Source organism: Macaca thibetana, chromosome 8 (assembly GCF_024542745.1).
Source record: "Macaca thibetana thibetana isolate TM-01 chromosome 8, ASM2454274v1, whole genome shotgun sequence".
Taxonomy (NCBI): Eukaryota; Metazoa; Chordata; class Mammalia; order Primates; family Cercopithecidae; genus Macaca; species Macaca thibetana.
This window is the reverse complement of record NC_065585.1, coordinates 65,309,849-65,336,411: the sequence shown is the minus strand read 5'-3', so window position 1 is coordinate 65,336,411 and position 26,563 is coordinate 65,309,849. Positions and strand designations below refer to the sequence as shown.

The window sequence follows — 26,563 nt, the reverse complement described above, 5'->3', positions numbered from 1 at the left end:
TGGGATACAGGGTCCCCAGATGCTTGGCTAAACATTATTCTGGATGTGTCTGTGAGGGTGTTTCTGGATAAGTATAACATTTTAATCTGTGGATTCCCACCAAAGAGGGTGGGAATCATCCAATCACTTGAAGGCCTAAATAGAACAAAAGGCTGAGCCCTCTCTGCCTTATGGTCTTCAAGCTGGGATGTCAGCCTTCTGTCTTCAAACTTGAACTAGAACTTATACCATCAGCTCTCTTGGTTTTCAGGCTTTTGGATTCAGACTGAAACTTACACCACTGACTCTCCTGCTTCTTAGGTCTTTGAACTGCAGAGCTTGGGTCCTCAGTCTCCATCATCATATGAGCCAATTTCTTATCATAAATGAATGAATTAATTAATTAATCATATTTTTAGATATGGAAATATATGTATAATATATATGTGGTATTGGTTCTATTTCTCTAGAGAACTCTAACATAACTCCCTATTGATTTGTATATTCTTGGTGTTAAAAGAAAGCTTCTCCTCTAATTTCGTGACTCCAAAAGTACTTATTCAAAAATAACAGTCTTTCCCTCCAGAAAAGAAATCTCAGCATTGTCTAATGAACAGTGATGTATTTGGACATTCCCAAGACATTTACTCAATGGCACCCAAGTATATGTCCAGTCCTTTGGTGCACATGCTACATGAAATACCCACAATGGCAAAGGCAAATTGGTTCAAACTTTTCAAAAATATTTATAAAGACATTTCCCTTGAAAGATTCATAGGCGACCAAATCTTGCCTTTTCTGTAATTATAACACAGGAAAAATTGTAAAGGTAGAACAAAACTCACAACTCCACTTCAAGGATAATTTGAGTAGTTACAAATGGATTTATTTACTTACCCAAATCACAAAGCCTTTAAGCAGGCTTTAAGTTTTATGGTTAGATTGAAGCTTTCCCTTGCTGAAAGTCTAACATTTAAACTTTGCAGAGAGAGAAAGGGAGTTGTGTACAGCTGTGTACTTTATTTCCGTCTTTACAGGTGAAATGCTTAAGGGGCTACATAAAGCTTTTCCTTTAAAACAGTACCTTCATTGATTTCACTCTCAAAGTCCTTAAAGTGTAAAATGATATTTTATTTTTTATATAAACATTAAATAAATGTTAATGATTTCTATATTTCTATTTTGAAAAAATCCAAATTTATAAGAAATTTATATGAGCAGTTTAATGAATTCCTATATGACCTTCACCTACATCACATTTGCACATTACTTTATATTTCTCCTTCTTTCTGTCTTTCTTTTATATACATTCATATATTCATATAAATAATAAAGTTATTATTGCTAATGTTCATTGCTATTACCAATGGTTGCAAACGTCCCAGCCTTTATTCCTAAGTACTTCAGTGTTTATCTTCTGTAAGAATAGCAACATTTTCTTACATAAACCAACATACAGTTATCAAGTTCAGAAAATCTAATATTGATATAATATCATAACATAATACACAGTTAGCATCCCAATTTCACCAATCATCCCCAATCTTTATGTGGTTTCTTTTTCTTGATCCAGAATCCAATCCAGGATCATCTATTGCAATTAGTTATCATCTCTCTTTAGTTTCCTTTAATCTGTCATAGTTACTCACCTTTCTTTGCTTTTATGACATTGATATATTTGAAGAGTACAGGCTAGTTGTTTTGTGGACCTTCTCTCAATGTGAACTTCTCTGCTGTCCTGTAACAATTTGTTTTTGCAAGTTTGGCAGGAATACCACACAAGTAATATTGCTTCCTACTTGGTGCACCTTAATGCCGAGAGGCACATGATGTTAGTTTATCACATTACTAGGATGCTAACTTCAATCACCTGGCTCAGATGGCATCCACAAGATTTCTCCATGTAGAATCATCAATATTTTCTTTGTGATTGATAAGCGATCTCTGGGGAAGTCCTCTGAGACAATGTAATTATCTGTTTCCCATCAAACTTTCACACAGTAGTTTTAGCATTTGTTAATGATTCTTTCCTGAGTCAATTATAACTATAATAGTTGCATAATTTTTTAACTATCTTTTCTTCTATGTTTATTACGTAACGTTATATCATAATGAAGAATTTTTCCTTCTCTCCCATTTATTTATTTAGCTTCAGCATAAAGCCATAGATTCTTATTTTATTCAGTGGGTTACCAGACATTAGTTATATTTCTGTTGATGGTTAGACTGTCCTATAATAGATTTAGCCATCAAGAGACCTTCAAGCTGGTTCTTGTGACCTTTACACAATCTCCATTGTTCTAGAAATTCCATACTTTTGGGCACAGTAAAATGCTTCAGACTCAGGTTGAGTTTTCTGTCTTAGCTCTGGATTCGGCTATGGCTTCAAACTATTCAGAAACCATTATGTGGTTTATTTAAGTCTACCCAGAGTGTTTGTTCTCTACAGTTATATCAATAACTTTTGTCCCTTCAATATGCTCCCTTAGGAACTCTTTTTCCTATGTAATTAGATGGCCTTCCCATGTTGATCACATGAAAATGTGACCTATACTTTGACAAGATCATCCTGCCTTTCCAACATTCATCTTGCCCTAGTTTCTTTTAGTGGAGAATGGTATTTCAAAAACAAAATCTGGATGCCAGTTGTGCTCATTGTACCAAGGTGTAATTGTTTCTAAGCTCATTCAGTGAATAGAGCTAAGAAATATAGACTTTTATTATAAATGGGATATCCTTCAAATCATGAATTAAGAAATATATTTATTATTAAGAAATATATGTGTGTGTATGATTCTATCTCTAACTCCAATCTAATGCCACAAGATTCTTTCCTGCTTTCCCCAATTCCATATATGTACCTTCTTCTTCCCCAGTGAGAACACTGGCTCCCAACAATGAGATTATGTTTACCCACTTTCTTAATCCCACTAGATATATAAAATAGTTCTAGAATTTCCACAGCCATACTATACACACAAGAAACTATTAAAGAGTGTTCAAGATTTTTTTGCAGTTTTTTTTTGTCTTTAAGGGTATGTAGCAAAGCACTGTTTAAAAGTATAAACTAATAATATTTAAAATCATAACAATTAATATTTACAGAAGAATTCAATATATCTTATCTAAAATTTCCACCCTAGCCTTAATGATAATGTAATCTTCATCACAAAATCCCCCTAAATTCTCACTTTCCTTCTGACCACATTACCTTATTACGTTCTGATCTTGTCAGGTGTTTTCAAAATCTAATGTCATACACAAGAGTCATACCTAAGAGTTACAAACTGAATTTCCTAAAGAGACACCAATGAATACACCCCTACAGAACACACAACCAGTAGACATTATATAGGGAAAGACACCAGTGAGAGTCAGCCTTAGAATTATATTGAAAAGGGCCATTTCAAGTGTTTCAAGCCACTACTGCTGCTTGTAAACTCCAGAACACAGGACCCATGGACTTACACTTCTTAATGCAAACATATTAAGGATCTTACAACATGAATATTCAGCCCCACTGGAGATCTAACCCTGAGCTCACTAAAAGGTCTCCAAAGTAAGAAACTTACAGAGGTAGGTCATTCAAACAGACAGTTTCCACCACTGCCAACACTGCCAATTGCACAATTTTTTATATGGCTCAGGCACTTCTAAAAAGTGTTAACTCAAACACATCTATTCCACATGCCTCAACTCTAGGTCCCTCACAGTTGCTGTTACTTGTATATCCAGAGCCTCAAAGTCACCTATGGGATGTCAGGATAGCAAGGAACAGGTGACTAATAATGCAACTTATCATTGAACTGTTTTTTCATGAATTAATTCAGAAACTTCACAACTTGTTTAAATTTACCTAGAATGTTTGTTCTTTGCAATTAGACCAAATGCATTAAGGTGGCAACTGATAACAACTGATTATTTTTATGTCCCTTCTATATGCACCCAAAAGATTATTTTTCCTATTTAATTAGATAGGCCTTTCATGCTAATGACATTGAAATGTGGCCTATTCTTTGTCAAGATCATCTTTGTAAGGACTAAAAAAAATTCTACTATTTCTCACATTTTGTGGGGAGCCTGACATGGTAACTTACCAGAAAATATACAAGACACCAAATATCACTAGCATTTTTTCCTTAGACTGAAATGTGTGATCCGCATTTATAACTAGAACCAAAAAACAAATAACGCAGCTCAAGTTTGAGAAGTCCAACCAACCAGCATAAATGTATTGGCTAGACTAATCTAACTAATAAAATTCTTCCTAACTATTTACAGGTCAACCATCTATTGAGTCAATACAGTAACCAATACCTGGATAAACACTTCAGGAAAAGTGGAGGCATTAATTTGATTTTTAAAAAAAGAAACATAAATAAGGTTGCCCAAACTAATCCATGGGACTTGTTCTTCTAGTTGGTTATAGGCCATTTTAAAACTAAATACAAGACAGGATTTCGAATGTTTCTCTTGACATTTATGATGGTCCTCATACCTTTTGCATTTTCTTCTGAATGAGATGCAATTACTTAAAAATTACTGTACTGCCATTATGCTAGGCTGACACTCAGCTATATCTGAATCTATGTAGGCTGCTATGACAAAAATACCATAAACTTTATAGCTTTTAGACAACAGAAATATACTTCTCACAGTTCCCGAAGGCTAAGAATTCCAAGATCAAGGTGCTGGCAGATTTGATTGCTGGCAAGGGCTTGTATTCTGGTTCATACATGGCATCTTCTAGCTGTATCCTCACTTGTGAAAGGAGCCAAGGAAGCTTTCTGGGGTCTTTTGTACAAGGTTATTAATCCCACTCATGGGGCACCCCTGCTCATGACCTTATCACCTACCAAAGGTGCCACCTCCTAGTACTATCACCTTGGAGGTTAGGATTTCAACATATGAATTTGAGGGGGGTCATAAATATTCAGTTCATTGCAATTCTGCGTCAAAAAGACTGAAGCTATCACAGCTCACTCAGCAGACTTTAACTAAAAGAGGAACAACGTTACTATAGTAGAGAAATGGTACACTCCTAGCTTAACTAAGGTGAAGGGCTCAGCAGAAGTCCAGCAGAGTTCAACAGCAGCCACACCCAGAAATAAAACATCACTTTCTGTCACTTTTAGTAACAAGATTTCTCCAAAAACTCATATAAATAAAGTTCCCTTCTCTGATAAATGCCAGTCTGCTTTGGGAAAATGCTCTCCTTGATAGGTTTTCATTAATCAGCTTGCCCATGGACAAAAAACAATATTTCACTGTTCCTCAGGTTGCTGTAGGTTTTGTTTTTATAACTCCCCCCTTGCCTTGGTTTTATGACTGATCTCCAGCACATGTGAATAAATATCAGCCATGCTTTTAATTAAACTGAGTTATTCTTTGGTGAGATTATCCTGAATTTAATCAAGCTTCAAAATTGGCTTTCGTTTGCAGAGGGCAGGAATAAGTGACTACATCGGAAGTAGAGAGTCACATCCAAAATGTAGGAAAGTTTATAGGACAATTGACCCAGTTTCTACAAAAAGCCAATGAAGGGAATTTTAAAAATGAAGGGAGGATTGTACCAGATTAAAAGAGATTTGAGAAACACAAAAGTGAATAGAATATGTGGACCATATTTGGGTCCTGTTTTAAACAAAGCAACTGTATTCTTGAGACAATCATTAAAATGCAATTATAATTGTTAAGTATTTTAATAAAATTGTATTTATGTAAGAAAGGTTCATGCTTTTAGAGATACATGCTTAACTACAAAGGGTGAATTTAAATGATGATTGTCACTTCCTTTTAAAGATTTCAGCAAAGATGAAAAAGGAAAAAGAAACAAAAGCAATAAAGTTTTGGTAATTTCTTAACTTGACTAATACAAGTTCATTATTTGCTCTCTTCTATCCATTTGAAATAGTTTATGACAAAAATATAAGTACAATACTTCTATATTTTGATGTAAATGTTCAAGTTATTGAAATCCTCTTTCCAAAAGAGGACATTTCCTGTACATTCTAAATAAACCCAAATAACACATCTGCAAATCTCTGGGAAATTTCTTTTCTGCTGCAATAGGCAGCATTTGCCACCTAACTGCACATTGCTCTGTTTTTGCTGAACTGAACTAAAAAGATAGGTGTTGTTCAAGGAGTAATCAAACCAAAAACAGAAAAAGCCATTAAATATGTGACAAGAGAAAAAAAAAAGGAGTGGAATGGGGTTCTGTTGTCTACAGTTGAGTTCAAGTCTAATGTGTCTTTTTCTTCTTTTTTTTTTTTTTTTTTTTTGAGACGGAGTCTCTCTCTCTCGCCCAGCCTGGAGTGTAGTGGCACGAACTCGGCTCACTGCAAACTCTGCCTCCTGGGTTCACACCATTCTCCTGCCTCAGCCTCCTGAGTAGCTGGGACTACAGGCACCCACCACCACAACAGGCTAATTTTTTTTTTTTTTTTTTTTTTTTTGTATTTTCAGTAGAGACAGGGTTTCACCGTGTTAGCTAGGATGGTCTTGACCTCCTGACCTCATGATCCTCCCGCCTTGGCCTCCCAAAGTGCTGGGATTACAGGCGTGAGCCACCAAGCCTGGCCAAGTTCAAGTCTAAAGTTACTGTCAAATTAAATTTTTGATGAAATTTTTTAAAAAAATACTACCTACATCCATCAATTCAATTCCACTTGATAAAACAGCAGGATAGGGGTGGTGGAAGTTCAGAGGGTCAGAAAATTAGTTAATAAATGACTAATGGGAGAATCTTCCAGGAAGGCAGTATAATAAAATGCTTTTGCTTTTCTCTTCCCTACATCCTCGTCCTCCTCTTTTTAGCTTGATTTAGAAAAATAAGGTTCTTAGGCAACTAATGTTATTGTACATATAATGCAATCCTCACAGTAGGGGTTCTGTTTAAAAAGTAAAATAAATTGAGGCTTGTGGGATAAACAGAGTGAGTCACCCTTCTCCTAGATTTCTCTTCCAGGCACTTCAGCGTTGTCTCCACTGTTTTCTCATTTGAGGGTTGTAAACTAAGATGCTGAGTGAAATCTCAAGGGGAACCAACTTCCCAGCTTCAATGGTGTCTAACTAATGTTCTCCCTGGATTCAAGCTGTAAATCAACTCATGGAGAGAAGGAAAAAGTTAGTAACAGTAATTGCTGCCAAGATAGTGAGTAGTTTTCAACATTATCAAGGTAATGTAAAGATTCAGCTCATTAAATTTATATCAAGCCCTTCTTATGATTAGAACAAGTTTATTTCCAGAAAAGTTCAATTATAAAACTATCAATAGGATTTACTAATTTCAGTAAGTCATTTTGCTTCAGGGTGAATTATACCAATTATTAATATATACAAGTCCCATTTGGACATAAAGAAGACCCTAGGTAGATAAAAGAAAACAATAATTAACTAATAATTGTTCATTTTTAAATAACCAATTTAAGAAGAAAACAATAAAGTATGTTTGTTCTGTACTTCAGAAATAACTCTAACATACTGGCAAAATCCTGAGCAATACAGAGCTCACTGCTAATAAAGAACACTAGCTCTCCCTCCTTGGAATGACTTTCCTTTTGAATAAACCGTATTAGACAGTTCTATTAAAGGACATATGATCCTTTTTTTATTAATCCTTTTTTTTCCATTAATCTATAAGAATTTAAACATGGCAAAATAATCAAAATGTTAATAAGTCAACCATTTTTTCATGTGTGATTATTTTAGATGCATCTCTAAATATCTTCAGCTGTAACTATTTTATATCCTAAATTTCTAAACATCTAAAAAAAATTCAGTGGATTTTATCTCTCATACTTCTTTTGTAATCAACCGAGGTCAGATCAAAAAAATTAATTTGACCTTAACAATGTTTCTCTTATCACACTAACTTTTAATAATCACTTTAGGATTCTTTCCCGGGCACTTGATTATAAATAGCAGAAAATCATATGACTGTGTTAGATGGCATCAGCTAATCCTCCAAAGCAACTGTTACTCTCTGGTTTGGAAAGAAATCAACACCTCAGGCCTCCTCACAGAGATAATACACAATAGGCTGTAACCCACAATAATTAAAATTTCTGTTAGCAAGTCTTTGATTTCCACAGCTCCAGCTTACTGCTGTTAGAGAAAACAAAATTAACAAAATTAACAACGGCTATCTACTGTTGTGAGCTCCACTCATTTAGGTTCTTTGGGAATAGGGCAGGATATAAATAAATAAACACTGGTAAACAGCCTAATACCTGCTCCCAATACAAGCTAAGCAAAGGAGGTTAGAAGTATCAATATGGTTTCACTGGATTCAGCCATCTTGAATCATTTTCGACAGTGTATTATTTATTATTTCGCAAAGTGTTTTTAACTATCTACCATGTGAATCATGAAACCAACCACTAGGAAGGGTATAAAGATATACACTACTCATTCTCTACCCTTCAAAGGTTTAAATGTATTGGAAACACTAAATATAGTCATAGTACTTAAAATTACTAAATATCCATGATGGCTTAGACAGTTCATACAGGATAACCCTTCAGTCTACCCAAATCCCTGCAAGACAGATACTGGTTGTCCTTAGTTTACATTGTGCAAATGTAGTACCTATTCTTTGAGTGTCCACCCATTCCCATCAAAACCATTTGCTTCAGGAAAAGCCGATCTCATCTCCAGACCTCTGGTGCCAACTGTATCTCTATGGTTAGATAAAACAGCAAATGCACTTTTATTATTAGAGCCAGTTGGGGTTATTTTTTCAAATTTTTTCAACAAAGCGTGATCCAAAATACACAAGATCATATTCACTGCCCCAAATTAATATTTTCTTAAAGAGATATGTGTTATATTTTCCTTCACCTTCTATTTTTTAGATGTTAAGAAGAAGCTTGGCTAGCATCACAAAAGTCTGAAACTTCATCAAATAAATATTTGGTGAATAAATTAGCTGAACAAATGAATGAATAAGTGAATAACATATTGAATATGAAATAATTTTTCTATTCATATTTTGCCCTTACTTTCCCATGTGAATATGCATGATAGCATATTGTAATGATAAAAGAAAACAAAAAACAATTTGGTAATGGCACAGCCATTTGAATTTATTTGGTTTTTCTTAGCTGATTGACAATTTTGCCTAACATCTTTTTATTCTATGGTAAACAATATTAACCTACTCTCTTCTCTGTTTGACATATTTAAAAATAATTCATAACTGATGTTAGGTGGCTAACACCTAGAAAATCAGAAATAGAAAAGAGTCACACATGTGACACTTAGGGCAGTAGAATGAGGGTTCTGTTTTCCTCATAGTGATCAAAAGTGCAATCGATTTCATTCAGCAGCCAACTACAGTTGTTAAAGACATTAATGCTATGACTTAGGGCCCTTATTCTCCAAAGAAGCTGAAGAATGTATAGAGATGACACACAGCCTGAGGGGAAAGGGTGTGGTGGGGAGAAGAGAAATACTTTGAAGATATTAGTCACACAAACATGCTGAAGATCCTTCACCTCATAAGTGATAACTACTCCAGTGAGAGGTGATTAACTCTTACATTTAAAGTGGGAAATGCCTATATATACAGAGAAAATGGTTATTTATTTCCGGACCCTGTCAACTTCCATATCACTCTCTTGCTGTGTCATAGTCACAGACCTGTTCAAAGACAGGAACTGTAATTTCTAATCTTCCTGTTCAAGAAATAATTTTATTGATCTCCACTTCATCTTTTATTTTCCCCATGATTCAGCAGGTCAAAATTGTTCCAGTTCCAGTAGCATCCTATCATTCAGCAAAATGTCTATGAGGTTAAAATGTCTTACAAGTAAGTAGGAGGTGAAGAAATTTATTTCAGCACCAAGGAGAGTGCCCTGCTATTTTCAAATGGTGTTATGTGTTTGAAACTGTGTATTGTTCCAGAGGACAGAAAAAAACAATTGAAATGTGATTGGACAGAAAGCTGCTAAAAGCTTATTTTAATAAAAAGAAAAAAAATCTATTCATTTTTCTGAAATTAAAAACTCGCCAGGGTTTCATACCTGTTCATGATTGCAACAATGTGCTCTTCTTTCAGCTTTCAAGTATGTCAGAATTAGCGATTCTTTGCCTATTTTTCTAATATTAAAATCAGTTTCTGAATGGAATTAGACTGGCTCAATAAAGTCACAGAAGTGTTAAATTAGCAGTAATTAAAAGCTTCATGCAGCAACTACTAAACTTTTTCTCACCATTTTCAGAGCTGTGCACAAGGTAAATGCCTCAGTATATATTTAAGTCAAGTGAAAGAGAACAAATGAATGACTGGCATCCATTAAGTGAGAAGGAGGGACTAATGAATGCCTTGTTTGTAATGAAAGTCATTTTTTGCAACTAGTCTCAAAGATCCTCACATACGACATTGCTCAATCCAAAACTTGAACACATCTTTCCTGGGCCTACATAAATGTAGTGTCTCTGGATCTCAGAAAAATAATGCCCCGGACCACACCTTTCATCTCTTCTAAGTTTTCCATGTAAAGCATTCTCCTTAGAGCCCTGGAAAGGTTACTAAAATTTTGACCCACTTAATCCTACACCTTCAGGGCAACATGGCATTCACCTGTGGTTTCCTTAATGCCCGAACCAGTCAGCCAACCTGGTTCTGCCCTGTTAACAAATGGACAGGACGCAGGCCCCAGAGGTTAAACTTTCCTCCTCTTCCCCCATGTCCCCAGGTGGACCATAATTACCATCCCTATTCTCAAGCAACCAGGCAGCCCCTTCCTCTGTGCCAAGGAAAGAAAACACCATGCTTCCCTCTCCTGAGAGACCTTCAAGAGTTTAGAGATGCCTAGGTCCAGCTGTGCTAAAAGATGAAGGACAATAATGCAAGTCTGCTCTGAGCTGCCACCATAGCCAGACATAGGGTAGCCCTGAAAGACTAAAACCAAGGACAGAGCCAAAGGTGAAAGAAAATATGAAAAAGTGAAAACACAGTGTTTAAACAGAATTTTCCAAAAGCCTGCGTATATTGAGGACTTCTCAAGCCTCTGAATCCTTTTCCATTGAATTGTGCAGTGGCACATGTATGAGCAAAGTCAAGACTCCTGGCTCCTAGGTAGGCACAGCCCAGTTCTTAGCTCCTAGGAAGCTTCAGGGCTTAAAGCGCCACTCTACTTGGACTGTACTATCAGGCCCCCAAAATGGGGGGAGCCGCCAGGGAAGGACTGATTTCCATTTCAAACTGCATTGTGGTACTTTGTACTCCAGCACCATTGGCCGATCAATATTTAATGCTTGGAGATTCTGACTCTGCGGGAGTCATGTCAGGGGACCTTGGGAGCCAATCTGCTTGAGCTTCTGAGTGATAATTATTCATGGGCTCCTGCCTCTTGCTCTTTCTCTAGCACGGTCCCACTCTGCAGACTCAGTGCCTTATTCAGTCTTCTCTCTCGCTCTCTGCGCTGCTGTAGCCGGACCCTTTGCCTTCGCCACTGCTCAGCGTCTGCACATCCCTACAATGGCTAAAACAGCAATGGGTAAGGCACTGCGCCTCGTTCTCCGTCGGCTCTACCTGGAGCCCACCTTTCTTGAGCTCTAGAAGCATTCAGAGATATTTTATAAAGAAAAAGACGTTAATGGTAACACAGGACCAGGAAGGACAGGGCAGTTCTGGGGGAGGTGGGAGGGCAGAGAAGAGGTCTATGGAAATCTAAAGCGAAGAATTTCTTTTAAAAGGTAGAAGCAGGTAAGTTGCTCTCCTGTGGGTAGAGAATTTATTCTGTTTCCATATTTAAAAATTAGTACTCAGTCCTGAGGGGAGGAAGCTACCTTAACTGTTTGCTTTAAATGGGCTTAAGGGACGTTTTGGAAAGTGCTTTATAACGACCTTTTTTTTTTTTTTTTTTTTTTTTTTTTTTTTTTTTTTTTCTTCTCTAGTTTAAGAAGAAAATAGGGAAGGGGAGAAGGGAAGGTGGGAGAAAGGAAAAAGAAAATTGCAAAGTCAAAGCGGTCCCATCCCGCTGTTTGAAAGATGGGTGGGGACGGGGGGAGGGGATGGAAAGAACGGGGCACATTTTACGGTATTGTCTGGTCAGAGAAACCGCTAGTCCTGGGGTGCGGTGCAGGGAGGTAAGACGGCGGGGGACAAGGGTGGGGGCAGGACCTCCGCTCCTTTGTTTTAGGGCAAGGGAGGGGAAGGAGAGAGGAAGTCGCGGAGGGCGTGGAGGGCGCGGGTGGGCAACTGCAGGGGCGGGGAAGCGCGCGGTGGGGAGGGTTGGAGGGACAGCGGCTTCGAAGGCGCTGGGGTGGGGTTTCTTTGTGTGCGGACCAGCGGTCCCGGGGGGAGGCACCTGCAGCGCGGGGCGCACAATGCGGACAGCCCCACCCAGTGCGGAACAGCGCAGCCCCGCCCCCTGCCCGGTGCTGCATCTTCATTCGAAAGGGGGTCGGGTGGGGAGCGCAGCGTGACACCCAGAAGCCCAGCCCTGCGGGGACAGCGGCGCCACGCCCCGCGCTCCGCGCTCCCTACTCCCCGCCGCGGCTTCCAAGAGAGACCTGACCACTGACCCCGCCCTCCCCACTCTGGCCTCATTGTTCTGCTTTTGAGAGAGATGGGAAAAGTGGGTTAACATTTTTCTTTTCGGAAGCACATTACATAGAGTGTTTAGACATAGACACAGATAAAGGGTTCTTTGAAGACCTTTGATCGTTTGCGGGAAAAGCTTCTGGAACCTAGGCATGTGTGTGTATAATAATAGAGATGACATGAAACCGTAATATAAAGCAAAAGAGGTCAAAGTCTTAAGTTGAGCCACGCGAAATTTCCGTTTTGTGGGTCAGACAGTGCCAAATATCGGCAATTTCATAAGCTCAGAGAGACAGACAGTAGAGACACAGGATGACCGGAAAAGATTCCGGATTCAGGGCCTTCATCCGCAATTGGCCTTGTGCCTTGAGTGCCCATGGTTCTGGCGCTCAGTGGCCCCGGGGTGGACAGGCAGGGTGGGGCCTAGGGTCCTGTGGCAGCTGGAAGCACGTTTCCCCCGGGACTCGGTTGCAAGATGCGGAGACAGGGAAAGCTGCCGAAAGAGCTCCATCTGCGCGGCTCCGCCCTGCCCCACCCTCCGCACGGAGCTGGGGAGACCTCAGGCTCCGAGACTGGCGGGGAAGAGGAATATGGGAGGGGCAGTTGAGCTGTATGCAGTCCTGGAACCTCTTTTTTCAGTCCTGCAGTCCACAACGGTCCAAGCACCCCCTGATGTGCACAGACCCCCGGCGTGGCTCTCAGCCCCAGTACCGAGCTCGTCCCAGCTGAGCAGGTGGCTCTGCAGAAAAGCTGGCTCGAGCCCCTCCCGGCCACACAAAGGCGCGGCCCCACCCAGCCCCGGCGCGAGACCGCAGAGGTGACCCCTTCCCAGGGATTCAGGGAGGGCTCTCTCTTCTTGCCCACCCACGGTCCGCGGAGCTGGGGGCTTTTTTCCCCCAGCCCGAGCCCACCGCCCACCTCTGTTCTCTATGATTTTCCAGAATGGAGACCCCCCGAGGGGCTTCTGTAAGGAAGACCCTCGCTCCTCCAGCGGGGCGCGGCTCGGCCCTACCCCTCCCAGCTGAGGCCCAGAGCCGCCTACTGCTGGCCGGGTGGGGGCGCACGTGGGGATTGGGTGCGTGGAGCGCAGCCAGCCCTGCAGAGTTCCGCGCCGCGCCCTGCGCTCCCCTCCCCGGAGCTGGGCGCTCGCCCCCGCGGTGCAGCCGGGGAGACTGGTTTCTGCGCAGTGTCCTGAGCTACCCCAGCTTTCCACAATTCGCAGTTCACCCGCACGTCCAGAAAGGTTCTGAGAATGGGTGGTGGGGGCGATCTCGCTTCGCTTTCTGCACCCCTCAGAAAGGTTTCCGCTGCGGGCTAGCGGCTGCAAACTCATCGTCATCATCAGTATTATTATCATTTAAAATCATTATTATTATTTGATGATTCAGTAGCCTTATTTGTTCTCATTTGTTCAAAAGGGACGTGGATTGCTCTTGGTTAAGGATTAACCCTTGTTGCGTTCACTTTGCTTCCTCCTAATTGCCCTCATCCCTTTCCCCCACAAAAAGGAAATTTTTGTCTCCAGATGTTCATTTTAAGTTATAAAGCAAATATATTTTTGCTTCCTGCCAGCATTATGTATGTTCATGTGGCTAAGATACATGTGCAGGTGCTTGCTAAGAGCAGGGTTTGTGTGCCAACGATTGCTGGAAAATTCTCTGCAGAGAATTGTTTGTGGCTGCAATGGATGAGAATATACATATATAATTGAGATGTTGTGATCTTCAACATAAGGTTATATCTATAAATATATAAATATAGCTTATGCACAAAATTTTAAGTTTTTTCCCCGCGAAACTATTCTTCCAACTGCTGATTCTTGATACAGCCTCAATCCTACACAGATACATGGATCGTGAAATGGTAGCCTCCATCCCAATAAAAATCCCACCCCAAATACGACAAACGCAAGGATCCTTTCTGGCCATAATTTAACTGCATTTGCAAATCATGAAAAGAACACTACTTCTGCAGTATTAAAATAATAGATTTTGAAATTAATTCCAATTTCAAAGACAATCAATTAATTATCAAGGCGAGTGCTTTTTTCCTGATTCATTAAACAATTACGTATTCAGCATGATTGTAAGAGGTGCATATAATACTCCCCATTATCTTTTCTAATGAAGTGGGCACCTTCTGAATGGATATATAAGTAACTAGAAATGAAAAGCTGAGGATTTGGTCAGGATTTCAGGATAAAGCTGAAAGAAATGGCAGTAGTTTATCAATTAATCTCATGTATTTAGTTTATACCAGGTGAGTAAGCTGAGCCTGCAGTAAACACTCTCTGACCCAGTGTAACACGTCGCAGGTAGCTAGAATGACAGGATAAATTAATAGACCTGGTGGTGTTTGTCTATGCATGTTAACATTCTCTGAAAGTATCTTTTAAAATGATAATTAAGATTGGACAATTTGTGCTATTAAAATCTAGAACTTTAGTCATAATTCACAATGTTTTTACAATAATGTGACTTACACATTTATAGTAAATTTTTCTATTCTAAAACAGAAATGAGTGTTTTTATTGTTAGAGCTATTACCTCGTTAATATTTTTAGCAAACTTTTATTTGTCGCATTGAAAGCAGTTTTAATTACTTTGGGTTTTTATTTTTCAAATTACTAATGGATAGACTGTGGAATAAGCATTTGATCATTTGGCACAATGTGACTTCCCATCAAATAGCTCATGCTCAGTGATTAAAAAATGCTACAAGAGGCTACATTTTACTCAGATTCAGGAAATATCCTTTCAGAGTGCCACAAGACTGATTCATATAATAAAGTAGTTTTCTTCCCTATAATTTAAGATCAAGTAGTTACTTAGGTATGTAAATACCTAGCAGTATTTAAATACCTATTTAAAACAGAATTTTAAAGTTAAATATGTACAACTAACAATAAAGTGGAAGATTACACTGTTATCTGTACAACTAACAATGAAGTGGAAGAATCAATTACATATTGAATGGAAGATTTTCTCATTGATAAATTCAGACCATCTTTAGGAAAATTCCGGATTTAACAATCACCATTATTTTTTACTTCAACTGAGTGTGACTGATCATATGCTCAGGCTACCTTGCTAGCTCATTGCTCACAAGAGCCAGAAAAAAGCTGGCCTCCGAGCCCGAGGAAGCTCACAGCACAAACCTAGGCCTGGGCGTGGCCACCGGGAGCTGCTGATAGCGAACCCCAGCTCACACCAGTTTCTTTTTTGGTCGTGGGAAGAAAAACACATATTATCCTGTTGTCACAAGATCTGTGACCTTATATGAAAAATTCTAGAATGTTTTCATTAAAAAAAGAAAATACTGAATTAGCCAGTGACCTAGATGTTTTCAGAACCTAGACTGGTTCTGTCAGTTGGAAAACCTCGGTGTCTGCATTAACTTTTCACCACACTAGAGGGCAATCATGTTCTCTAAAAAAGTAGATGATTGATGTAAACCTAGTTCCAAATATTAATTGTTTCATAAAATCTTTTCTTTTACCAGGAACATTCAAGTGTTTATTCAATAAGCTGATGCCATGCTTTACCCTAGTGGATGAACAGAGCTTGTGCAATTTTCAAGGAGACAGGATGAAATGAGTGGTCATAATCTGAAAGTAGATACAGGCCCTGGTTAATAATTCCCTGATGGTTTTACTTCTCAGTTTTATTACATTGTTCCTATAATACCATTTATGTTACTTCTGAGATTTTGTAGTGGATAAATAGTAGAAAAATGTCAGTAGTAATAGCAAAATTATTTAGCAGCCGAATATTTTAATGCTTAAAAATAAAGGAATAAATTAAAGAAAATCATTGTTTACTTCTTCATCGATCTGAAATGTGCCCCCTGTTCAGAGCACATCTGAATATCAGAGTCTCCACCTGCAGAGAACATGCAGGTTAGTGAGTAAAACAGGCAGGTATGTGATACTGAGGAGGTGTACCAAAAACTGACTGCTATTATTTTTCCCATCTTCTAAGTCTGTCTTTCTTTTCCGTTTAAAGATACTTTTTAAAATCAAATCCAACGTGATTTCAATCTAATTTTATCAGATTTCAACGATTATTGAGCATCTCCTTGTAGTGGTGTTCTGTTTATTAGAAAGTCGATGTTAATTTTAATGAAGTAAGAAGAAATATAAAGCATAAAGTAATTTGGGGTATCATCAAAAATGGATTTTTTAAATGTATGCATTGATAGAATTATTTTTCTATTACATTTTATGTAACTCTAATCCATCTGTAAAATATTTAATAGTGTCATATTACTGTGTTCCTCAAACTTTGATGTGCGTATGAATTACCTTTGATTTTCATTAAAATGCAAATTCTGATTCAATACATCTGACTTGAGGCAGACATTCTGTCTTCCGAACAAGCTCCCAGATGATGCTGATTCTGACCACCAAACACATCAGTTTTAGGGATATTAACTTGTAATATACAGGTACCCCTCGTAGTAAGCTCTGGTATTATGCCTTAACATTTTTAAATCCATGGCAATCTTTACAAAATATTTTACTTCTGAACTCATATACCTAGGGATTTTATTACTCTGGGAATTATGTGTTCTGCACCATCACTCTCTCTTAATTGGATTTTTAAAATTATATTCATATTGCAGGACTCAGCAGAAGACCTTCGAGATAAAGGTAGAAAATAAGAATCTGGTTCTCTGTGTGAGCATGTGAGAGAGAGAGAGAGAGAGAGAGAGAGAGAGAGAGAGAGAAAGTCTGCCTAAGAAGAAATGAATGTGAATGCGCCTTGTGGGACAGTTGACAAGAATGATAAATCAATAATGCAAGTTTACTATTATTTATGAATAGCAATACCGAAGAAATTAAAACAAAAGATTGCTGTCTCAATATATCTTATATTTATTATTTACCAAATTATTCTAAGAGTATTTCTTCCTGAATGCTATGTGAGAAAATTCTTCAGAATTTATTGAGTATGACTGTATATTTGAAAAGAGTGTGTTTTCTTCTGCTTACCTAAGTCAATAAAGGATCTTCATTATTCAATTCTAACTTTCTAAGAAAGTCAACTTACAGATAAAAAAAGAGGATCTTCAAGGAATAGAATCAAAGACATAGTCAGGTCTCCCATGCAGTGACTGGCTGACCACGCAGCCATCACCACCTTTCTGGAAATGTTATGCTGCAAAAATAATACGATACCTGAAATATCTCAAATTAAAAATATAGCATTTCCCAAATAGGGCACTAAAAACATGATCCCAAATAAAACTAGCTTCAGGGTTTGCAGAATATACTGTTACTCAACACAAAGTTGGACTAAGTCTCCAAGTTAGCCATTCAGTTGTTAATAGTTCATTTCAGGGTCTCTCAGAAGCTGGGAAACTTTCCATGTTTGCAATTTCTTGTACATTGAAGGAAAGGAAGACACACTAAGACAGCATTACAAAAGTAATTCATGTTTTAAATGTTAAATTCTGGCAGTCGGGCGTGGCTATCTGTATAACCTCATTTGGAGATGACAAAAATCTAAACTTGAGGACCTCGAGCCAATAAGTCTTCCTATTTCTTTACTCGAAAATTTTCCTGCAATGGTGCTTTCTTTCAACAGTTTTTCTGGTGTATTCATATATTCCAGATTCTCTATGGGAAGTAACTTTTATCGATTGATTTTACCCTTGTATAGCACATATAACATGCAAGGCAGTGTTCTAAGAACTTTCCACATATTAACTGTGTTAACCACCTAACAATCCTAAGAAGTAGGTTCTATTACAGATACGGAAACTGAGGCACAGAAAGTTGAAGTATCTTACTCAAGATCACACAGTTAGTCAGATCCAGAATTTGGGCCCAGGCCATCTGGCTTCGGAATTTATGTTTCACCAAATCCTGCTAGTCTCGTATCTGTTCCATGTTAGAGGTGCTCCCACTGCAGAGGTCACACCTGTGATACCACCATTTTATTTAAACAGACCTGAGATGGTCTTCTCCTTTCTGATCACAGACTCACCTTGAAGAGAAAATACTTCCAAATTGATGATTAGTTTTAACAGCTTACCTGGAGCTTATTCAAATAATTGTCATGATTTAGGCTTTGGGAGAAAGAGCTATGAGGACGTGTGGGTTGTAATGTATGAGACATGTGGCATTCTGCAGGCTCAGCACAGCATCGATTTCTGGCATGAACACACTCTGATGACCAGTTCCAGAAATAACGTTGACTTAATCCCCTCAGTCCCATCACAGTTAGCACATTTCAGAATGGCTCCTTAACTACTTCCATAGGCCACAAATATTTAGTTTTAACATTTTGTTGAATAAAATAAATTTACACATGCACATTTAATATAACAGATATTATTTCAAGATTTTCTTCATATTATTACCACCAAAGCAGGCAGGCAGCCAGGAGAAAACCGTAGGAAGGTTCTGAATCCCTTGTGAAACATTTTTAATTATCTTTTAATAAAGGAATCAGGCCCTGTCATTTGTCAAGGAGACATTTGCAGTAGTAAAACTTGTGTTTATAATAACCATTTTTATTAGTCATGATTAAAGATAACATTTTGTGTACATTTGTTCTCACAAAACACTTTTATGTGAATGTAAAGGTTAATTAATGCATTTCAGCAATCATTTTGCTAGTCATCTGGAAATATAGCTTCTCTAGGAATTGTACTTAGAGAAGGAGTCACATATTATACTATAAAACGGTAACAAAAATATTTTAAGTTTTTCCTCACTTGTTGTTGACCTCCAGAGTAAAATATTTAATACTCTGGAAAATTGTAGGTTTCAAAATTTATTTATGGCAAGAAATAGATAATTACAGTTCTCATAGAGCACATTTAAAGTAATTTATTTTTATAGAGCAAGAATATTGCCTAGGACTGAATTTTTTTTTACAAAGATTGTAAAACAAGGCCTGCAAGAGTGCCTATTTAGCAGTTACTCTTCTGGAATAATTATATTTTGGATGTTGGAGTTTGTACATTATCCATTAGGACAAGTACCCAATATAACAATAGATCATCAGGATAATAAATCTGTCTATCTTTTAGTTGTAAGTCTTTATATCAGGATAAAGAGAATTGAGTAAAATTTATCTAAACCTAGTCCCACAAATACTTTTACAAGAGAGCGTGTTAAAGTGTAAATTAAATTTTTATTAGCATTCTACTCTGTCTTTTGGAAGATTTTTTTTTTTCCCTGTGAAATGCAGCCATAAAGTTTAACTTCCATTAACAAAGCTGCTCACGGTAAACCTATTATAATAATAGTTTTCCAGTTTGGGCTTCCTAGTGAGGAGCAACCTAACTCACATGAAACAACCCCAATTTATAATATATTGACTGTTACAAAACTGAGACCAGAAAATCCCATCATGATGGTACTGTTATCATTTCTAGACTCTCAGGGGAAGAACATCAATCATCTCAGACACTGTTAGGATAGACTTATTGCAGCCTCCCTGGTAACTCTGCTTCAGAACATAATTATTTTTATTACTGCAGAGTTATTTTTATTTCCAACAAATGTATCTACTGTTATTATTTCAGTCTTACAGCTTTATCTGAGAATTTCCAATTAGTACCCTTCTCATAATTCAAACACATGAAAAATTACCAAAGTTGTTCTAGTCTTTTGATGACATATTACATGATCCTGCACTTTTGTCACTTTAAAAATTATCTTTTTATTCTACTTCTAATGATTTTTTTCTTACATAGTTTTTAAAAAGGAGCAGGCAAGCATAGAAGACTAAAAAATGTTCGAAAGAAAAATTAAACTGCATGATCTATCTATATGGGACCTTGCCTTTTTTAGAAAACATTCACCTGCTTCATCCTTTTTAATCTTCATATAATCCCTCTGAGATGGGCATAGTACACAAGTTGTCTTATTTAAAGATTGGTGAATTTAAGCTCAAATAATTTATTCAGTGGCAAGCCTCAGAGGCAGACTCGGGACACAGATCTAATGTATATTATATATATATAGTAATATATATGTATTACATATAATAAAGTTGTATATACTATTTACCTATTATAAAATATTTATATGTAATATATAAATATGTTATATATCATGTATGTGCCTATTTCATACATATATACACATTCATACAAAATAAGGTTTAGCACTGCCTCCACTGTCCTGTCATAAAACATGCACAGTGAGAAAAGCCACACACTAGGCATATTTGTCTTCAGTTTAAAGTAATTGATAGTGTCACTAACTAAAGTAAAATGGATTGGAGCACCAACTTTGTTCTGAAGCCTGTGCTAGGTATTACGAGAACAAAAATAAAAATGTTCCTCACTCTTGGTGGATTTAGTCTTTTGCAGAAAAAAAAAAGATCCTGTACATGTCAAATGTATAACTATAAATGGAAGTCACCATCTCACAATTTCACCATCTTAACAGTTTTATTATACTGCCCTACAATATTACAACATAGTACATAATGATACACTAGCAGTATCAACTAGGAAGTACTAAGATCCACCAAAAGGCTGAAAAATTTAAATATTTAATGAGTCCATCAACCAATCTGGCCAGATAATTCTTTAATTAAAATGCCTCCCAAATTTTACTGAGAATCAGCAGTGTTTGAGGAGCTAGCTTCCACCCCCAGAGGTTCTCACTGCATGGGTCTGAAGCAGGTCCCATGGATTTGCATTTCTAACAAGCTCTCAGGTGGTGCTGATGAGGCTGATTCCAAACCACACTTGGAGTAAACCTAAAATAGCAGTGACCTGTAAGGTCCCCAGGCAGCAGGCCAGAACAGCATGTGAGTTACCTCCTCTCTGGAACTCTGCAACAAGGCATCAAGAGGTCAGAGCCTAAGTTCCCATCAGCTCTGCCTTTCTCCACCAGTGCTGCTGGTGCTGCATGGAAGCAAGAGCCCAGAAGGGATTCTGAGTTTTAGTCTTTACTCCCGCTGACTCACCTTGGTCAGGTCAATTTTTCTCTCCGTTCCTCTAATTCAGCATCTGTAAAATAGCCATGTGAACTGCCTTGTCCATATCAGAAGGTCTTTTTCAGACTCAAGGAAACAAATGTGAAAGTGATTACTGTCTGTCAAGAATATATACAATATATATATATAAATGCAAGAAGTTGAGTTTTTAAATTGTCATTAGATATAATATAAATACCCATGTGCATGCATTTAGAATGAGTAAAGAGGGAACAAGGAGCACAATCAAAAACTGAGTCATTTGCTTTTTGAAAAATACTTTCTAAGTAATGAAAAGTGAAAGAAAATGTTACTTGAGTCCCTCTGACAACAGCATCAGACATTTTGCAGTTCTTGTGATTAGAACCCACCTGGCCAGCCCTTCTTCCTCCTAAAGAAGAGCCTTCTTCTTCTTAAATGAACGTTGGCTCAGAAGAAGCAATTAACTCATCCATCGTTTTATTATAGTCAGTCCACACCCAACTTTTCCCCAACTCAATCTGCTTTAAGGGAAGGGTGGTAAGTGGTGGCCCAAGATGGCAGCCATCAAGCTTAGAGAATCTCTGGAAGCAGGTGTGCCCCCAGCAAGTAGACACTGAAAATAGGAGAAGGCTGATAAGCCAGAGATAAAACTCAGTACTTACTTTGCTTCTGGTCCATGTCTACCCCTTCCTGGCACAACCTTGACACTCTACCCTCTGGGTCCACCTTCCTGAGATGGTACAAACTCTGCTTAGACAAAGCAGCCCATGTCCAAATATGTTAAAGTTTAGTTTAAAGCTGCGTTCAAAAGTTAAAACAAAAGTGTAAAGCGCTGTGCAATTAAAAGTAATCAGCTTGTCTTGGAACTCAAAAGAATGTAAAATCCTATGAAAATTAAAAAGCAGTACCACAAGTTCCCCCCAAAAGTCCTTAGGTCAGTAACTGTTCCTGTTACAGGTAAGAGAGAGTTCTAGTGGATTAGAGGCGTGTGTGGGTATCCAGTGGGCATGGTTTTGAACCATGCTCCACTACTCACTATCTGAGAATTCTTAAGCAAATTTATTAATCATTTCTATATTACAATTTTCTCAGTTATGAATAGGAAAACAACACCTAAATCACATGGTTGTTAAGTAAGCAATTGATTGTTGAGCATTTGGTAATCAAAAATATTAATCCCCTTCCCTGATTCCCTAGGTAAATGATGAAAATACTAAATAAAAATAATAAAAATTTAAAGTAAACATCTCAATTCTTATACTTCATTAATTTCTACATGTATTACAAACCTAGAAATTACTTGGAATTGAGGAAATGATTACTGCTCAATAATTCTCCATGGTAGAGGGAGAGTTGGTATCAATCTATCAGACAGCAGCCAATGTAGCATATCTCCAAGGAAAAATCCATTCTACGCAGTGCCAGAATTTAATAGTTAAGCATTTTATCTTGGTCACAGCACAATAAGTAAGATGGGTATTTAAAATAAAAGTATATTTATCTTGCATATATTTCTTATTTCATGTTTCCCTGTCATATTTTATATCACACCCTACTTCAAATACCTATATGCCTTCAATAAAACTGAGCCTTCTTGCTTACCCAAGAAGGTTCATCATTCAGTAGAAATAAAAAATGACTTTAGAAATATTAAAATATAAAAGTCTACACTGAGGTCTTTTGAATGCAGGAAAAAGAATTATATCACACACACACACACACACACACACACACATATACATGCACGCATGCATACACACGCACAGAACCTCTCGTTCTTTCTTAACATCTTATCAATCCATAAGGTTTCACTCCCACCCCATATCACCTGACTGTGCACAATATCTCATTGCCACCTCCCAGTCTCCTCCATGCCTGGCACCCTCCTGGCTCTCCTGCTTCCACTTTAAACACCCTTCCTTCAGCTAGATCTTTTCTTTCAGGGATCCTCCAGTTACTTTCTTATCTGGATCAATTTAGCCTTCCTCTTCTTCACCCATTAGAGGATGAGCACGACAAAGACACTTGAGTCAAATAATACAAACAGAATATACCTTAGAGGAGTGTGGTGATGAAAACGATATGGATACTTAAGAGTTTAGGACTATTATCTCAACCACACATGAAAGCAACGCCTTTACAATCAATAGTGTTTCAGGTACCAATCAATAATCTGTTACTGCTATTTTTAAAATCTATAAGGTATCAGTAAAATGTAATTACTAGAGCAACAAAGATATCTTGTGGAATAAAATTAGTATTCATCTAGCATCTGAGTACAAAGGTTTAAGGGAGGATAACTACCAATAACAAAGCATTTTAAGCATTTTGTTTTGCCTCCAAAATATCAAATCATGTAAATGTATGGTACATAAACCAGGAATTATATTTATGACATAGCTGCAGACATATTAAGAGAAATATGTGCTTATACTTACTAGTATAGTACAGTTCTTTTTCATATTAGATACTGTTGATGATAATCTGCATATAAAAATCCTCAGTATTTTTTCACATGTATAAGCCATAAAATACAGGTAATAAAATATGTTCTACTCTCTCATAAACATGGAATAGTGACAAAGGAGGAGCTTTATATGAAAGCACCATTACAATTTAAACTCTCACAAGGTCATAATATATTGCACTAAGCAGGAGAGTTCAGCTTTGAAAAAAATGTAGGCATTTCTCTTATTTAAAAAAAAAAAAAATTCTAATGAGGTTCTGGAATGCAGAGCCAAAGCATAAAGGTGGAAATAAAAGAATTGCAAGTCTTAGGAACCAAAGACTTGGTTGATGATGTTTTTCAAAAAAGGTTTTGTGGTAAAACAAATAAGGTAAATGAAATTCAGTATTTAGGATGAAAAGTTTTTCTAACTTCAGAAACAACATTGAAGAAATATTGAACTAAGCGGCTTTGAAGGAATCAGATTCCATTTGTTGAAATTTTTCTGAGAATGAATTTTTTTAAGACACTGTACACAGTTACAGTGTGTATTCGTTATGGATTGTGGCAAGCTGTATTACAACTTACCCAAGGTAAGAAATAAGGAGGCCGGGCACGGTGACTCACGCCTGTAATCCCAGCACATTGGGAGGCCGAAGCGGGCAGATCACGAGGTCAGGAGATCCAGACCATCTTGGCTAACACGGTGAAACCCCGTCCCTACTAAAAATACAAAAAAATTAGCCGGGCGTGTTGGCGGGTGCTTGTAGTCCCAGCTACTCGGGAGGCTGAGGCACGAGAATGGCGTGAATCCGGGAGGCGGAGCTTGCAGTGAGCCGAGATCCAACCACTGCACTCCAGCTTGGGTGACAGAGCAAGGCTCCGTCTCAAAAAAAAAAAAAAACAAAAAAAACAAAAAAAAAAAACTGGACTTTGTGTCCAGCTTGCATAGCTGAAAAGAATAAAAACAAAAACCTGTCCACTTAAACTCATTGCAAAAAGATGTCACTCCTACAAATAACAAAGAGCCATGAAATTATTCTATCCAGAAAACTATATGTTTCATCCCTTTGGATAAATTTTAGAAGTGAACTACGAATACATACGGTGAGGATAGCCAGCTAAAAAGTCAAGGAGGATTTCTCAAATTTGCTGCTCAGAAAGATCATGCTCTCCACAAAACAAATAATAGCAGGCTTTCCAAGTCAACCTTGAATCCAGCTTTCCTTGATCTTTCCTTCTTGTGAACTCTCACAAGTTTACTATCTAACAATGAATTTGACTACTAGCCATATACCATCTTGTAGCAATATTTGTTATCATGTCCCTTGTTATTTATCATTCACCTACTCTGTTTGAGCCAGCTACAAGTCACATGTCCCACGCACTTTTTCCTATTTGATTTTTATAGCACTTTGAGACATGTCTCATTATTCCTGATTGACAGGAAAGAAATACAGAAGCCATGGAAAGTTGAGTGACTTGCTCCTGATCACAAATGTGGGCCAGGGAAGAGCCAAGTTTCAAATCTAATGCTCTTTCCACTGCACTCTAGATTCCTCATTTTGAACTTCTTTTTTTTTTTTTTTTTTTTTTTTTTTTTTTTTTTTTTTTGCACTATAGACTTTTTTCCACATTTTGAACTATTTTTTTATTTTTTTGCACTATAGACTTTTTCTTTTCTCTTATACCCAACTATACTAATGACTTCTTTTAGGCTAGAAACTTGTTTCACTTACTTTGTCTTTCTTCGCATTGCTGCATTTTTTACCAACATGTATTGGGTACTTACTGGGTCAAGTACTGTGATTGTGCCAAGTATCTTATAGGAGGATTATCATCCTCATTTTTACAGGTGAGAAAGGAAAGGAGGTAAAGTCACAGCCGACGAAAAATGGTAGCACTAGGATTTGAAACAAATCAGTCTGACCCAAGTAGACCTCGTTAAACACTGTACACATAGTCTTTAAGAGACATAGTGAGAGCTCTAACTGTGTTTGGTGATTTGATTATTATGACAAAGTAAGTAAGAGAAGCAGGGAGAATTATAAGAAATAAGGCTCCACAACACTTGGCTATAGCAAAGCCCCTTAAAACTTCAAAAGGTCACCCAAAGAATAAAGAACAGGCAGGGCTCGGTGGCTCATGCCTGTAATCCCAGCACTTGGGAGGCCAAGGTGGGTGGACCACCTGAGTTCAGGAGTTCGAGACCAGCCTGGACAACATGGTGAAACCCAGTCTACTACTAAAAATACAAAAATTAGCTGGGCGTGGCGGTTGCCACCTGTAATCCCAGCTATTTGGGAGACTGAGGCAGGGAGAATCGCTTGAACCCAGGAGGTGGAGGTTGCAGTGAGCCGAGATTACGCCACTGTACTCCAGCCTGGGCGACAAGAGCAAAAAACTCTGTCTCAAAAAAGAAAAAGAATAAAGATCAATTTGGAGAAATTAATGCTTATTAGCAATGTCTTGTACAGCACTTCAGTTTCTCAATACATTATCTAACTCAATCCTTACAACAATACCCTATCCCCATTTTGTGGATAAATATACTCATGTTCAGAAGGTTGAATAAATTATCTAAGGTTGAATAGTTCCTGACCTAGAGCTCGAATCTTCAGTTTCTATCATATTCTTGCCCTTACCCTGGGGTAA

General features: G+C 37.8%; 1 protein-coding gene across 1 annotated transcript in view; it reads left to right on the top strand.

The window, feature by feature from the left end:
• Positions 1–11,109: 11,109 nt before the first annotated feature.
• The window catches only part of STMN2 (stathmin 2), a 56,074-nt gene continuing 40,620 nt past the window's right edge, over positions 11,110–26,563 (top strand). Inside the window, exon 1 of the mRNA XM_050802247.1 lies at positions 11,110–11,486. Within this exon, the coding sequence (XP_050658204.1) occupies positions 11,468–11,486 (19 nt within the window). The 5' untranslated portion in view covers positions 11,110–11,467. The remainder of the gene's footprint in view (positions 11,487–26,563) is intronic.